Source organism: Pseudorasbora parva, chromosome 7 (genome assembly GCF_024679245.1).
Source record: "Pseudorasbora parva isolate DD20220531a chromosome 7, ASM2467924v1, whole genome shotgun sequence".
NCBI lineage: Eukaryota > Metazoa > Chordata > Actinopteri > Cypriniformes > Gobionidae > Pseudorasbora > Pseudorasbora parva.
The window spans coordinates 12,950,182-12,967,975 of record NC_090178.1 but is presented as its reverse complement, the minus strand read 5'-3'; the positions used below and the strand labels follow the sequence as shown (position 1 = coordinate 12,967,975).

Below are 17,794 nucleotides of genomic sequence, written 5' to 3'. Positions count from 1 at the left end.
CGTTTCACACCCTTAAGACCGCTTTTCATCTTCAGAACACAGTTTTTAAGATATTTTATATTTAGTCCGAGAGTGTATCCAAGTGTATGCACACTACTGTCCATGTCCAGAAAGGGAATAAAAACATCATCAAAGTAGTCCATATGTGACTTCAGTGGGTTAGTTAGAATCTCTTGAAGCATCGAAAATACATTACAAATACGTCGAAAACTACGACTTTATTCAGCATTGTCTTCTCTTCCCTGTTTGTTTTCAATCCTCAAATAAAGATTCACACGGTTATGAATCAGCGTATTGATTCATGATTCGGATCGCGTGCCAAACTGCTGAAATCACGTGACATTGGCGATCCGAATCATGAATCAATTTGCTGATTCATAACCGTGTGAATCTTTATTTGAGGCTTGAAAACAAACATCAATTCACAGAAATGCAATTTGGCCAACTGAAAAATGTAGATGTGATCAGTCACTAGAAAATATTCAATTGGAAACATGATTTTTTTTTTTTTTTTTTTACTGCGTAGTTAATGCACTGTGAACTAGCATGAACAATCAATGAACAGTTGTTTTTATTAAATAACATGACCGCAGATGAATAAATACTGTAACAAATATATTTCTCTTTGTTAATGTTAGTTAATACAATAATGTTACCAATAATGATGATGATGATGATTATTATTTTTAATGTTATATTTATTGTTTCATATCCCATGTTTGTTTTTCATTATTATTATTATCATTATTAATAATAATAATGAAATTAAAATTAAATGAGATGAATCAAAATACTTTTCTGAAAAACTATTTGATAAATTATATTGACAAGGGTGACTGTAGATTTTGCAACTTTTTATAATAACAATATAATATATATATTGCAATTTAATACAATTGTATATCATACATTTATTAGTATTAATAATAAGAAACAAATTTTAACTTTAATAAAATACTTTTATTGAATTGATATTTAAAATGTATAATGAATACTAATGAGGCTGGCCGTACATTTGCAACTAAGCGGGCACAGGTATCTTTGATCGTTTAATTGGTCCTCGCTGATATATTGGTCTGTCACAGGACTTGTTTGTGTTGTAAATCTTCAATACTGATGATTGATTGGTAGAGGTGATGGGTATACGTGCGTCCTTGTAGATGTTGTGTGTGAGCGCGGCGTGTCTTGAATGAAGGCGTGATTACTTCGGTGAATGGCTGACTAAAGAGCCTGTGTTGGAAATAAATGTGGGAGCGCAGTCTGGCACCTCTTACTCCGCAAAAACATAAATGAGAACACAGGGGCTCGCATGATGAAACAAAGCCTCAAATAACACACGGCTGCTTAATTAGGCTGTCGGGCCAGGGGGTCCCAGTATGCCCGCCCGCAGCCACGTTAACCTCCCGAGAGGATTGAGGGAGTCGTATTGTAATGCGCATTTTATTGTCAACAAATTGTGGATCAAATGCTGTCCAAATGAAATGTTATTGCCCTGGAGGCTTTTAAATATACGGCCAGAAGCTTTAAATAATTCATGTAGAGAGACTTGTCAGGTTAAGCAGGATGCACGTATCCCTAGCCGTTTAAGGTTTTTAATGAGCGGAAGTCGTGGACTTGCATCAAGACCAATAACGTGTTTTGCTTCTCTCTCTTCCTCCCTCGGCAGCGGGCTGCACGTTTGATGAGGACTCCGACCCCAGTCTGTGCGAGTTCAGCCAAGGGGAGGAGGATGACTTTGATTGGCAGCTGTTCCGCGCTCACGCCTCGCCACACTCCACCTCTGATCTCCTGCGTGGTAAGTCTGCCCAGCATTGCCCATTCTTATTCCGCCAGTTTATTTCACACTGTGGCGCAAACCGTTTCACGCCCGTGGTCCCGTCCATCTCTGATGCCCTCCTCCTGGCCTCATCAGAGTGACAGCTGGAAAGATGGCCGCCATCGCAGCATGCTCTGTTCCCCCCTCTGTTTTATTTGTAGTTTTGTAAAAATGTTGAGAAAGTTTGGTGTGTAAAATGTGTTGAAATCAGCACGCGTGTATGTATTTCATCAACCACCGAGATGCCAATCGACTCTGACCAGTCAAAACAAGCAGGCGAAATAAGAAAGGTAAAGAGTCAGATCTATAAGTGCGCATCAGCAGGTCTCGTCTCCCGACGTCTTATTCTGTCCATGTCAACCGGCGAACAGAAGTGATTAGGAAGTTGGCCCCGCCTGAAACGAATCAATCCCGGCAATCGATGAGTTCTTTGAAATGTAGCCCATCCCGAAACGGGAAGTGTCAGAGAGATGTGCACGGCCTGCTGGGAAGAGGCTTTTATTGAGAACCATTGTTGAAACTAGATCAAAACAAGCAGAGGGAGGCAAGAAAGTGCAGAACTAGTAATTGGATTAGGCGGCCACCGGTGGTAAGTCAGTGAAAGAGACGGATGGATCGCAGGGACTTCGATTTGAGGAGATAGAACGCCGATGACACAATGAAACGGATAAAAACTTGGTAAGGTTTTCAGCAATGAAGTAAAACACAGGGGGGCTGGATAGAGAGGCTTGTGAAAAGCATATCTCAGGGGGAATGTGAGCCAAGCTCTATAATCTACACAAGTTTGAATGGAAGGTCAAAGACTACCAGAGGAATAGGAATTTACAGAGTGGGCCGGCGGTCCTTAATCTTTTTGAGGAAACAAATAGTACTACATTTGTAGAGTACATAATACTATATTATACAACATTATATTATATTAAATATTATATAAAAATTAAACAAATTAAATAAAAGTGCTCTGTGTAGAAGGAAACATGAACTAAGAATGAAAATGTTATCTTAGTAACTGTTAAAGGACAACTCCGGTGAGAAATGAACCTAGGCGTAATTAACAGATGGTTACAGAGTAGATCGTTCTCTGGGATGCGTTTTCATGGAAATCGAATGTAAAGAGCTTTATCTTTAAAAACAGATTAGCTTATAACACTAGTCTATGGGGCACAGAGTAGTGAAATTAAATCGCTAGTTAATACCACTAACAAGGCTAAAAATAGCCTCACACTAACACAGTAGCATAATGTTTAATAAGAAGACACTTTATAAACAGAGCGCATTTCGCGTTCACGAACAGGCGCCATCTTGGAAAACAGTCTCGACTCATCGAGCGACGAGAGCTCTGCTAAGTGATGAACTGTGACTTAGAATCTCATATGGTCCGTTGTTTCCGGAAGAAAACACTGAACACAACAGAGAAAATAAATAAATAAAAATAAAAATGTCCATGCTATTACATTTAACAAACTTAATTCCTATCGACCAGCTCACTTAGAACAGCGCTCGTAGATCGATTTTTCGAGATGGTGCCTGTCCGTGAACGCGTAAGGCACTATGTTTACAACGTATCTTCTTATTAAACTTTTTGTACTCTTACAAAGTTCTCAATGCTTCAGTTTGCATGTAGGGACCCTCATTATGCTACCGTGTTAGTGTGAGGCTATTTTGAGCCTTGTTAGTGGTATTAACTAGCGATTTAATTTTACCACCCTGTGTCTACCCTGTGCCCCATAGACTAGTGTTAAGCTAATCTGTTTTTAGAGATAAAACTCTTTACATTCGATTTTCAAGAGATCCCAGAGAACGATCTACTCTGTAACCATCTGTTAATTACCCCTAGGTTCATTTACAAATGCATTATTAAAATCAAAAGTTGTATCTGTTAATATTATTTAATGGACCTGAACTAACATTAACCAAGATTAATAAATACTGTAACAAATGCATTGCTCATTGATAGTTAAAGGGTTAGTTCACCCTAAAAATGTAAATTGGCCCATGATTTACTCAGCCTCAAGTCATCCTAGGTGTATATGACATTACTCTTTTAGAAGAATAAAAGTTGAGTTATATAAAAAAAAAGTCATGGCTAATCCAATCTTTTTAATCGCAGTGATTGTTGTTCTGTTTTTGAAGTCCATAAAAGTACATCTGTCCGTCAAAGGCCTTTGGAAGTGAATTGATGCATTTGTGTAAGTAAAATGTCCATATTTAAAACTTTATAAAGTAACTTTTTGGCCGATTGCCTTCCGTAATCAGTGTATGGGAAATTTGTTGAAAGTGCCTCCCCAGTTCAAAGGCTTATGTGACCAGTAAAGCTTGGAACATACTCTGAAAGAACAAAGAAATTTGTTCGCTTTCTCGAGGTGGCAAGAACAAGAACAAAGTTTGTTCTCTTGCCAGTACATTCAATACTTTTTGAGAAAAGTGGGTTCCGATCATCTGCGTTCCTCCGCATTAACAACGCCCAGTTTAAATGTATGACCAATCACAGAATAGTTCTCGGACACCTGTAAAAAAAAAAAAAAAGTCCTGCTCAGGGGATGTGTCGAGAACAAGCTGCGAGAACTCCCAAACAAGGGCTGCGAGAACAAAATGACGTTATTTATGCATTTTTATGGACTTCAAAAATAGAACAACAATCCCTGCCATTATAAAGCTTAAAAAAGCCAGGATAATTTTAATATAAGTCAACTTTTATTCATCTGAAAGAAGAATGTAATTTACACCTAGGATGACTTGCGGGTGAGTAAACCATTGGCTAATTTTCATTTTTAAGTGAACTATCCCATTAATGTTAGTTTATGCATTGGGACCTTATTGTAAAATGTTACCGTGAAGAAAGTGAATAGCCTTGGTACTGTTCTTAATAAAGTGGTTTAATTCAAAAAGATCATCAAAAATGCTTGTCACACAAAATCAGAAAAGTGCATTTTTGCCAAATCTACTGTAAAATATAATTCTAAAAAACTATATATAATCAATATTGAGATTTTATCAAGAAAATAAGAATGTTATAAAATATTATATCTATTTTTTTTAAATATTACTTTGCTGTTATAAATTGTTTTTAAAATGTTTTACTTACCCAAAACTTATGAACGTTAGTACAATGTTACAAAAGCTTTATATTTCCGATAATTACTGTTCTTTTGAGATTTCTATTCATCAAAGAATCCTAAAAATGTTTTAAACATGTTTTAAAAATGTTTTCAAATCCTATGTTTAACTGTTTTCAGCATTGATAATAATCATAAATGTTTCTTGAACAGCAGATCATCATATTAGAATGATTTCTGGAGGATCATGTGACACTGACGACTGGATTAATGATGCTGAAAATTCAGCTTTGCATCACATGTATAAATTACATTTTAAAATGTATTTAAATAGAAAACAGTTATTTTACATTTCAGTAATATTTCACAATATTGCTGTCTTGGTGAGCACGAGACTTCTTTCAAAAACATGAAAAATCATACCGATCAATCAAAAACTTTTCAGTGGCAGTGTTATTAAATCTTTAAAATATAGATGTATTGTTTAGTTAATTACAAATCATAATTGGTTTGTATTTGCTCACAGCATTTCAAAGCGTGATTTGATGTCTGTATCTTGCATCATTTGCTGTCGAATTAAATGATTGAGAAAATTACTAAATTGTAAGATCATAATTTGTTCTGTGATTTAAACCAAATTTTCTCATTATCTTTTACACTAATCTTGTGATTTGAAATAATTGTTATGGGAAAGGAAAGATTTATGCTAATGAAAGCACTTTAGCAGTTTTTGAATGAACGGATGCTACAAGTGTGATCAGTTTGAAGTCATGAGTTAAGAAAATGTTCCATTTAATTGTGAATAGTACCAAAGCCATTAAAACAAAACTTTAGCTCGTGTTAAATATATGAATGAGTCATTAGGACAGTTGAGGATGATGGAATCCTCCACAGTACATCATAATCAGCATTCTAATCATATGCAGACCCAAGACACTTCACCCGCAGTCACAGGCGCTGTGCAGTAATTAATACATTTCCCTCCGGGTTTAATTAAAGCGGACTGTCTGTCGTGTGACATTCACTCTGCTCTGAGGGCAACAGATGAGTCTAGGCAGGCAAAGTTTAAGTATGTGAGAATGATGTCACACCTTGAAAACACTGCAGGAAGTGTTTGACGGTGTGAATGTAAACAGACAGTGACATCGCACATTCACCCTGCGGTAGGAGTTAACTTATATTCTTAAGATAAGAGAGCCCCACACTGACATCTGTAATGGGCAGTGAGGCATTTAACCGGCAGATTTTGATCTTCATAACATGGGGCACTTTAGGAAACTAGGTCAGAAACTGCCATGGTGCTGAGTGGCAAAGCGGATCCTATCATGTTGTTTCTGTGTCAATATGCAAACATCGTGCTCTCGTGCACAGGACCAGTTGTATTTTTCCAGGTTTCAGTCACCATCACCAATTTAAATTCAGAGCACGATACTGAGCTAACTTTTGCTTTGAAGATTACAAGAGGACGGGTGTAACTCTGGTCCCTTTGTGTGGATAAAACGGTGCAGTTTTGCAGTGATAACCAGTATCTCTCTGTCAGGAGACAAATCCAGATTTTCTATCAGAGGAAGAGGTTTATGACGGGTGCCAAAGGGTTTTGGATATCTACTGTATATGGAACAAAATAACATTTTCATATTTATGTATATAAAATAATGTATTTTTTAATATAATTCTTAAATACGAATATTGGTAACACTTCAGTTTAGGGTCCAGTTCTCACTATTAACAAGATGCAAATCGGCATGCCATGCACATTGTAGTCAGAACATCTCCAAAACTGCAGCTCTTGTGGGGTGTTCTCGGTCTGTAGTGGTCAGTTATCTATTAAAAGTGGTCCAAGGATGGAACAGTGGTGAATCGGCGACCACGGCTCAATGATGCACATGGGGAGCGAAGGCTGGCCCGTGTGGTCTGATCAAACAGACGAGGTACTGTAGCTCAAACTGCTTAAAGTTAATGCTTGTTCTGATAGAAAGATCTATCTAAAGATCTAAATTCAGAATACAGTGCATTGCAGTTGGTAGTGTATGTTGCTGCATAGCCGCAGACCAGTCAGAGTGCCCATGCTGACCGCTGTCCACCGCCGAAAGCACCAACAAACTGCACGTCAGCAGCAGAAATGGACCACGAAGCAATGGAAGAAGGTGGCCTGGTCTGATTAATTTTTGTTTTGCTTTACATCACGTGGATGGCCAAGTGCGTGTTACTGGGGAACACATGCCACCAGGATGCACTATGGGAAAAAGGCAAGCTGGCAGAGTCAGTGTGATGCTTTGGGAAATGTTCTGCTGGGAAACCTTGGGTCCTGCCATCTATGTGGATGTTACTTTGACATGTACCACCTAACTAAGCATTGTTGCAGACATTGTACACCCTTTCATGGAAACTGTATTCCCTGGTGGTGTGACCTCTTTCAGCAGGATAATGCGCCCTGCCACAAAGCAAAAATGGTTCAGGAATGGTTTGAGGAGCATAAAGAGTTTGAGTGGTTAACTTGGTCTCCAAATTCTGATGCAATGTCAATGCAACTTTCAACAAGAGTTCAAAGTTGCACTTTGCCGGATTTAAAGGATCTGCTGCTAACATCTTGGTGCCAGATACCACAGCACACTTTCAGTGTTCTAGTGGAGTCCATGCCTCGACAGGTCAGGTCTGTTTTGGCTGTAAAAGGGGGACCAAAACAATATCGGGTCATAATGTTATGCCTGGTTGGTGTATATTTCCCCTCCCAGAATCGTGCTGTCCTACTCAAATCTCTAATAAACTTTGTGGAAATTGTGGTTTTGTTCCTCATGTTTCAAACATGTTTCTTAAGATAACGGTTGTGTCAAATTCATAAAAGTAAATGTTTCCATATGGAGTTCTGGAAAGGCATAAATAAATGGATACCCTATGATTGTACTGTACATTTTCCACTCAGGGAAAGCTTCTAAGATTGTTTTTTTATATACTGTATCAGTATGCCTTTGAGTTGAATTTAGGTTTAGACAATCATTCTTACAATTAGATTTCAACCATACAGCTCCGTTTTTTTTTTTTTTTCCTCACCGAAGCCAACTTTGACACATAATAGGTCAAGCGGTTAACATTCATTTGCAAGGAGATTATTTCTTATCTGATCACTAGCTGGAAGTCCGTGACAATGCAGTCTGATCTTTATCCAAGCAAAAATGCATGGTGGTGTGCTCTGAGGTAAGACCTGCGTGCTACACGTTTGAATCCGGTGGATCGGTTAGAGATGGGTAGACCTCTCGGCCATCGTGGGAGGCAGAGAAACCTGCAACACTTTAGATAATCTAATTGGTCTTTTCTCTCCTTAAGCTAGGCCTCTGGGTCCAGTAGAGATCTACAGTAATCTCCACACTGGAAGGAGGTTCCCACAGATATTAGCGCTAAAGCCAGGCAATTCTCTGGGCATGTTGTATCTTATTACGCCCTTCCTTAGTCAGAGAGGCACCGAGGCACACAACGCTGTTCAGAGACCTGTAGGTCTTTATTACCAGCCGCCCTTCACCTTTCTCAAACAGCAGGCTCGTGTCCCATCTGCACATTATCCACACTCTGATGCCCAGGCCTTATTCATCACCGATATGAGAGACCACAGGGGCCCCTGACAGAGGAAGTTGGTGGGGAGACGCATCTGGTGGAGTTGTAGGGTCATTATCAGACCTGGCTGGCTTCCCTCAATGATCTAATAAAGTTTCCTGAAGCCCAGAGCTGCCTGCCTCCATCCGCCATCTCTCAATCACTGACTTCTGCTCCGGGACTCTCAAAGCTGCCTCTCGACACGCGGATGGAATGGAGTTTGTAGTGCGCTGCGATGATTTTGAATTAGTGTTTACATTTGGACTTGTTTATTACCAGGGGGCTATTGCATATACGTAGCCGCCAAGTTAAGACCGTCTTAAGAACTAGCTTGCCAAGCTAGCGGTTAGTTAGGGCTAATCACTTTTATTCTTCAGAATTAAATTACACCAATCTATCTTTTCATACTGTAAATGGCTTAAAAAATGTTATGCTTATGACCAGCCTTAAATAGTTTATTTTTAATGCAACTGGCTCCAGGTCTGGTTTGGAACAATGTCTTACTCGCTGGGTTAAAACCAAACATTTAGTGCACTCCATTTACTTAGGAATGGGAGAAACTCCAACGCCCAATATGACGAATAAGCTCCGCATTCTAAATAAAAGAGCCAGTCGTTGATTAGTAAAGTCATCGTCACTGCAGCTGCCGTTAGATTCATCCAGGCTGATTTTTTGTTGTTGTTGTTGTTGCCGTGATTCAAGCATTTCTAAACCTAATTTATGAGAGAGCTGTTGTCAGATTTCACTGGTGATTTCAAATATGAAACTTAATCATGGTAGGAGCTGCACTTGCATGCCCAAAAGACTTTCAATGATGGCCGCCGAGTGAAATGATCTGTCTTAAAGGGGGGGTGAAACACTCAGTTTCAGTCAGTGTCATGTCAATCTTGAGTACCTATAGAGTAGCATTGCATCCTGCATATCTCCGAAAAGTCTTTATTTTTTTAATAATTATATAAGAAAGATGCGCTGTTCCGAGTCTTTCCGAAAAAAGCCGAGCGGGTGGGGGCGTGTCGTGTGAGCGGAGCTAAATAATGACGTGTGCTCGCTTCTGCTATGTTGAGTCGAGTGCGTCGTAAAGCTGTGTCATCCCTAACAGCGGGAAAAAAAACTTTATTCAAAATAAAAATATGGCTTTTAATCAGATACAGCCATACATCTATGATCCGGAATCAGACCCAGAGGCTGCAGTTGAACAGGAGCAGCAGCAAAAACGACTAGAGCAGGACGTCTCTATGTGGTACAAGTTATACACTAACTATATAATATGCTTAGCGGCTTGTGTTATTTACATATTTATACTTGAATTATATCGTCGTATTTTTGTCTTTGAAGGTGTACATGTGGGAAGTGTAGTTGTGCACGTGTGTTTATGTGTTTACGCATGGTTTGTGTAGACAGTAAGCGGACTAAAAAAAACACAGACATTTGAAGCAGTCTCACTCACCGCCTGCGGTTCTAACGTTGGGACTGCTCCATCATTCAGCATTAGGCAATCGGGAAAATCCGGCGTCAAGCTGGGCCTTGTTTATGAAACAGTCGGCACCGAAATGCAGCGAACAGATATAAACATTCGCGCAACTCAGTTGCTGATCCGGAAAAGCAAATTACATCCACTGTTGCCTTAACGCGGGGTTTTTGGCGAATCTGTGCAGGACTGTCTTGGTCTGGCAACCAAAAACGCACTTTTTTGGTGACATTGGTAATTGTGCACATCACCTGTGCAGCGCATCCTACAAGCCAGCGCTTTGATGGGCGTAGCCTGTTACTTTCGCTCTCTCCCTCTCTCTCTCTCTCTCACGCGCTTCCGGTAGAATTGTCCGTAAGGCCCATACAAGGAAATTCCGCCCCCATTAACGTCAAAGGGGACGCATGATCTCAAAAAACTTGCCGAAACTTATGACTAACCGGAAGTAGTATTTTTGACAACGAAATACTCCCATCAAACGTCCACCTTAACTTTTGAAACTTGCACACCTGAACCAGCTAATTTAAACTCTTCTGGGCTGCGTCTGAAACCTGGAAACTGCTGCCTTCGGAAGACACATTTGAAGGCAGGAAGGCATCAAGCAACTTCCGAATCTAATGTTTGCTTCACTTCCTGTCTCCTGAGAGACCTTCATCTGATCGATTTTTGAAGGCAGCATACATGTATACTTCGCTGCCTTTGATATCCCACAAACCTGTGCTTTCCATTCAGTGACAGTTGAGCTGGGAAATAAGATGGCGTCCGAAAGTTGCGTTTGCTGGTCAGTTTGTGTGTAAATGTATGTTTTTTTTACCAATATTTTACACTTCAGATGTGATTTCTAGCGAGAAATTACTAATGTAGTAATTCAGTATTTGTTTGGTTATCACCAAAGCTCTCTCTATTTTGCTGTAGGTCATTAAACTGTTACACTGCCTGAAATTAGTTTGGTGAGGTGCCTTCATGCACAAAACACTGCCTTACAAGCCATTGTCTGATTAGGCAGCGAGGCAACGAGTCAGCGGCCTAGGTTTTCAGATGCAGCATAGAAAAGCTACAGGCAGGTGATTTTGATCAAGGTTGGCGCAAAACTCTGCAGGACAGTGGCCCTCGAGGACCAGGGTTGAGAACCCATGGGCTGAAGTTAAATGGAACAGACAGTTGATATCTATTACTTATCTCTCCCCCCCCCCCCCCCCCATAATTATCATTTACTATTTATTTGAAGGACATTGAACAAGCTTTTTATAAACATTTGAAAGATTTAAACATAAATTCTTCAAAACTGTTAGAATTACACTACGTTTTAAAGGTTACATTCTTTTTAAAAACAGTAATATTGTAAAATATTTTGACAATCACAGGAATAAATTACATTTTTAAATATATTAAAATAGAAAACATGTATTTTAAACTAAGCAATTTTTTCAGCAGCCGCCAGTCATTACGCCAGTCTTTAGTGTCGCATGATCCTTTAAAAAATATTTCTAATAAGATTGATTTGCTGCTCAAGAAACATTTCGTTACAATTATATAAAAGTTTATTTCAAAAATGTTTAATTCTATATATATATATAAATAAAATATATATATATATATATATATATATATATATATATATATATATATAAAATATAATTTATTTATTTTAGTCGTTTTTTTTGTATAATGAATATATATATATATATATATATATATATATATATATATATATATATATATATATATATATATATATATATTCATTATACTAAAAAAGTAAATGTATCTTGTTTAAATGATATATTACTTATCTTTATCTTTATCTTTTTTTTTTTTTTTTCTCATGACAATACTTAAGATTTTTTGCAGTGAATTAACTGACAATCTGATTAATATTTAGAACCTTGTGAATACAATGTATCAGAGTTTCAGGCATTGAGTAAAAAGCAACACTACATGTTGCATGTTTTGGTACAGAAGGAATGCTTCACGAAAGTATTCGACAGTTCTGACAGTGTATCTAAAGGTACCATCTCATCTGAAATCAAGTAGCACTCAACTCAGTACAAAGAATTGATTAATCATGCCTTTCTTGTGTTCAATTTTTCAGAAACTCTTGGATTAATACAATGATCCTCCGCTTCTCTTTGAACTTTCATCTGATCTGAGAAGCGTCTCTCTTTTTTAACTGTCTCAGCCCAGAGTTTCAAGTTATACATTTAGCACCTCATAATGGAATCGGCTCTTGACAAAGGTCCCAAACAAAAACCTCACCATCCATATAATTGAAATTCCATCATCAAAGTGCACATGAGATCAAAGATTGATGAGTATGCTTGTAAAATTGGTATGTGGCTTATATTGCTGTATTAGATGGCTGAAAACTGATTGAATAGAATTTCTTATCTCTTATCTTTTTTATCAACATTTTTCAGTACTGTATGAAATATAAGTTATTTCATTTTATTGATTTATATGGATTCAGTTTTTTTTTTTTCTATTTCTCAGAGAGCTTGTTTGCATTGTGAGGTTGTTTTTTTTTTGTCAGATAGCATAGACCACAAAGCCAGGCTCATACCACTACACATTCACAAGAGTTCATATACAGTCACACGCAATAAATAAATAGCAAGACGGATCGTGTAAAAAGGGGATAAAATAAAGGCATCAAATGAAAAGCAATACAACCGTCGATCTCTGTTGAGATGCTTTTTAAGGGGAGCTCGAGTCAAATAAGGCGATGTTGAAGAATGTAAAGAGCCCCTGCGAGAGGTTCGTAAAATTGAATGTTTGCATTTTAGATCCATCCCTGTAAAACTTGGTAGATTTATACTCCAAATTCAGGTTTTTACATATTTACGGGAGATTATAAAAGAGGGATGCAGTCAAAAGTACCAAATTTCTTAGTTTATGAGGCAATATATGCTTATTTTACACTGGATAGCTGCACAATTAACCATACAATAAATTCACAATTAAGTTGTAAATTTACTTTAATGGATTATAGTTGTCTGTACTGCAGACAGCCCTTGAGACAGAATTACAATTCCCAGCATGCACTTTGGCATTTATTATTTTTGCTGCTGCTAATGTTTGCTAATGCCACTATGCTTATTACTGTTATTGGTGGTTGTGTTGTTGTATTTGTTGCCTCTTTAAGGTCTTTGTTGTTTTTACTGCAATTCTGTCCTTAAATAAGTGTTGTTGTTTTTTTGTGTTGCCGTCATAGCGGTTTGTGTGTTGAATATTAAGAACCCTGCAGTCCACATCAAATACTCAATTTTCATGTCATCGTTATATTCTTCTGAGACATCTATTGTTTGGTTACCAAAACTGTTGACAATCTGGCTTGTATTAATTTAATTAAAATATTAGCAATTTTCCCACAACAATATCCATTTTTTTTTGGGTCCCAGCTGTTATTGTAAACAAGATCAATGTTTACTCCAAATGTGAGACAAAACCACACAGCATAGATCAGTTATCATAGAAATTGCGGATGTGACTGTGACTGGAAAGCTGAGCGGATCCGTTTACAGGTGCAGGACAGATTTGCACAGACCACAAAACTGTAACCACTTTAAATAAAAATATCTTTCTCAAACTACATTATGCATTACATTACATTACCCTTCAAAAGTTTGCACCCAGTAAGATTTTTTTTTTTAACCAGTAAGAAATAAATACTTGAACATTAAATTGATCAAAAGTGCTCAGTGAAGACAAGATGTCACAAATGATTTTGATTTCAAAGAAATGCTGCTTTGAATTTTCTATTCATCAAAGAAACATGAAAAATAACAGTTTCCACAAAAATATCAAGCAGCACAACTGTTTTCAACAGTAGCCTGGTTGCCATTACAGACTTGTTCTTAACTTCTGCGGTTCTTTCTAAATGTCTATAAAAAAAGATTGCAAAATGACATCTTTTCCATTAAAGGGGTGGTTCCATGTTTTTTTTTTTTTTTTTTTTCTAGGCTTGGTTGTGTTTATGGGGCGTAGTATAACATGTCTTAATACTTCTTCTCTTTTTCTTATATTTTACCTTTATTCCACGCCGCTGTCTCCACTGTCCTTTGCTTTCCTTTTTCTGTGAAGCCCATCCATCTGAAAAACGCAATGGTCTTAGATTGGTTAGATGGCCATTTATTATAATGGACTACATAAATATATAGATGGATATTTTTATTGACTGAAGTGCCAAGCACAGGTTGTCCGGAAATGCCTCGTCCCTTACCATTACGGGCAGAAGTCACATCTGCGGTGACTAGCAAGGGTTTATGATGTCACCAACCCAGGAAAAGAATCTTGTTGTAGTCCAAACTGGCTGTTTTTGTAGGCAATAAACTGCCTTAACTTTAAAAGACAATATCTCCAAAAAGACAGTATCTATCAGATACTGTTTATGCTCAAGCAGCAAAATTACACACTAACTAAAGTTGAAAAAGTGAAATCGCATGCAACCATCTCTTTAACCAAAGTGTTAATGCGATTAAAACAAAAGTCATTAAGTCTATAAGTCTATAACAAGTCAATGTCATTCCAAAAATCATGGCAACAGATGTTGGTGGGTTTACATTTATCCCAGTCACCGCACTTGCCATTATTTTTTTTAATTAAAGGGAGCAGCCACGTGGGATGTTTCTGGGTATTTCACCCTCCTTTCTGCTTCAAAGTCTTGGCATTTCTTTGTTAAGCATCCAGTATTGCCGTTAATTCTTTGTCGTTTAATAAAGAACTGTCTCATCTTCTGTCCAAACATATGGCTCGGTCTTTAAAGAAATGATCATCTTTAACTTGCACCAGGTGACCTGTAAATGAAAAAAAAACTTGTTTACATTGCAGTTTTTTTTTTTTTTTTAAATATTCCTTTTCCGAATTGGCTGTAAAACCACCTCATGTGAGCGTTAAAACTTTTGCGAAATTGACGTGTTTCCATTGGGCGTATTTTCAATGACTATTACTACTGATAATAATAATTGCAAATTAGCCTTTGGCTATATACACTGTGATACAGACATCAGATTGTTTAGTTTAAATGATCTATGTTGGTGGTATCTGTGCCTATCAAATAAATTATCAAATAAATAAATAAAATAAATAATAATAACAATAATAATAATAGGGAATGTTTCTTGAGGAGTAAATTAGCATATTAGAGTGATTGCTGAAGGATTTTGTGATACTGAAGACTGGAGTAATAGTAGTATTTACTTAAATTTTAATATTTCACAATACAATTGTGCTTTTTAGACAAGCTTTTAGTCTGTGGGCTTCTTCTTCAAGCAAAGCAACCGTTAAAATGTAATTTAGATAATCACGATATAACAAATTATCTGTAATTTGTCTAATTAGAAGACTATAAAGCCAAAAAAGGGAAGCTGCCTGTACATGCTGAAATATGAATTCAGAGCTGAGAGTTTTGTGAATAAACATTGTTGATGCTTAACGTTGTTACTATTAATGAGAGCACATTGTTTGGAAATCAGGGTCACATTTTTATATATATATATATATATATATATATATATATATATATATATATATATATATATATATATATATATATATATATATATATATATATAATGTATATATATATATAATATAAATGTGTGTGTGTGTGTGTGTGTGTGTGTGTGCGTGTGTGTGTGCGTGTGTGTGTGCGTGTGTGTTTGTTTGTTCTTCTGTTATTTTTATTACAATTTTATTTCTGATTTGAAATTTGATTTACTCAAACTTTTCAAGTAGCTTCTCAAGTAGTTATTTTAAGTAGTCAACAACATTTCTCATTTTCATATTTCAGCTTTACTTCAGTTTAAATTTCAGTTTTAGCATAATAACACTGGTGCAAGTTCTGAAATCTGCCCTGATCTAATGCACCAGACGGCCATTTTGAAGCCTGAACCGAGTCTTTAGGTGGGATTAAATTTTCTTTGTTTGAAGTTACAGCAGAAAACACCCACAGGGACTTGACATTAAGCTGGGCGACGGCATAGCCGAGCATGTACTATGCTAATGTTAGCCCCCCTCTAGCGACAGCCTCAATGTAATTAATGTTGTTTTGCGGCTAGCAGGCGAGACCTTTCAGAGTAAAGAGGTGTGTTTAACAGGATAATTGAGAGTGAAGTTACGACCGTAACCTCCAAATAGCCTGTGGTGGTGGTCACCTTGACCGTGTCAAGTAATAGCTACTTTCAAGCAGCTTATCTTTTGATGGCTCAATGAATAAATAGTGTGTTCGAAGGACTGTGACGTTAAGATGGAGGATGTAGAAAGAAAGATGGAATAATGGCATAATGTGTCTTAGGGTTCTGCTCCAGTGCCGAGCTTAACCCGCAGGCGAAATGGGTGGTTGTGTTTATGTTGTCATGCTTGCTTAGCTGTTATGCTAAGCAGCATGGAGCTCTGGGACAACCCCCTGATGGTGCTTGTGTTTGCTCTCTTTTTACCCTTCGCCCGCTCTCTCTTTCTATGTCACCGACATGTTATCTTTCCCGAGGATTCAGAGCTGCACTTAAAGCCATTTCAGATGTGACATTAGACTAGTGCTGTGAAAAGCTAGTCACATAAAGGGCTGCCCACGTCTTTTCGGGGCTAATTTAAACTCTGTCGAGCTGCGTGACACGAATTAGCCTGTGACACGGCACGCAGCGTGAATGTAATATAAAAAGTTCAGTGTTTAAAAATGTTAAACTGATTATCTTATTCATTGTCATGCTTTCATTCGTCTGTAATTACCTTTATGGAATACACTAAACCTGACTGCTTCTTATGGTGTTATATTACTGTTATATAACCTGACCAAGCCACAATCTTAGAATATTTATTTGGATTTAGAGAGATTTAAATTCAATGAATGCCAGACCTCCATGAATGGTTCAGGTTTATTTTTGCTGCAGGTGTTGAGAAGGGCATATATTATGAGATCTGCTGACTTGGCTTCTTTTTTGGCTGTGGAAATTGAGTATTACTGCTCGGAGGTTGTTTTTTAATCAAGGGTTGAGGAGAATGGTTCAGGCACCCCCCAAGGCATTCGCGGTTGAGCGTGGTGTAGATGCTGCCTAATACAGTCAAAGCCCATCAGTAATTCAGTGTCCTGGCTCACTGGCCACAGCATTAGGCTTCAAGGCAGCGCATAAAGTGTGCGAACACATTGCCATTTATCTCAGTCTATGGGCATGTGCGCGCACACATCTGACATTTAGTATCTCATCAGCATGACAGATTGTTCCACCATAGAAATATTAGAAAGTAAAACATTGTATTCATGAATCCGCTTTATTCTCTCTGTCGTAATAGTAAGTGTCTGTACAGAAGCAGTAATTTGTTCTCAAAGGTAATAGTAAGTCCTGTGGTTGAGTTACGAACATCATCTTATTCCTGAGCGAATTCATCAAAACTCTGCTTTTTGGGCACCCCCTACTGGAAAATTAATGTTAAGTGAAAGCTGTTTTTATATAAGCTATAACCAGCAACTGTGTCTTTTAAAAAGCAGCTTGACCACCTTAAGTATGAACCACCTATTAGCTGTTTTGTTGCTAAGCCAAGATGATCTGCCAACTTCAACCAGTTAATAACCGGCTTGAGCCAAATAAAGTTAACCAACTTTGACTAGCTAATGGTCATCATCTATAGTTAATTATCATCTTAGACTAGCTGTACTGAGCATTTTATACCAACAAATTAACATTTTGTTCTAGCTCATGGCCATCTTAGACTCGTTAGTGAGCATCTTGGACAAACCAATGAATCTTGGACAAACCAATGAATACTAGTTTATGACCTTCTTAGACTATCTGATGATCATTTTGGACTAGTTAGTGACTATCATTGACAAACCAATGCCCATAGCTATTAGCGTATGACCATTTTTGACATGCT

At 37.5% G+C, this 17,794-nt stretch overlaps 1 protein-coding gene across 16 annotated transcripts in view; it reads left to right on the top strand.

Moving 5' to 3' along the window:
• ptprub (protein tyrosine phosphatase receptor type Ub) overlaps nucleotides 1-17,794 on the top strand; it is a 390,953-nt gene that overhangs the window by 138,002 nt on the left and 235,157 nt on the right. For all 16 annotated transcript variants that reach the window (XM_067448179.1, XM_067448178.1, XM_067448177.1 and 13 more), the window contains one exon: nucleotides 1,667-1,795. In XM_067448179.1, coding sequence (XP_067304280.1) covers nucleotides 1,667-1,795 — 129 coding nt within the window. The remainder of the gene's footprint in view (nucleotides 1-1,666; nucleotides 1,796-17,794) is intronic.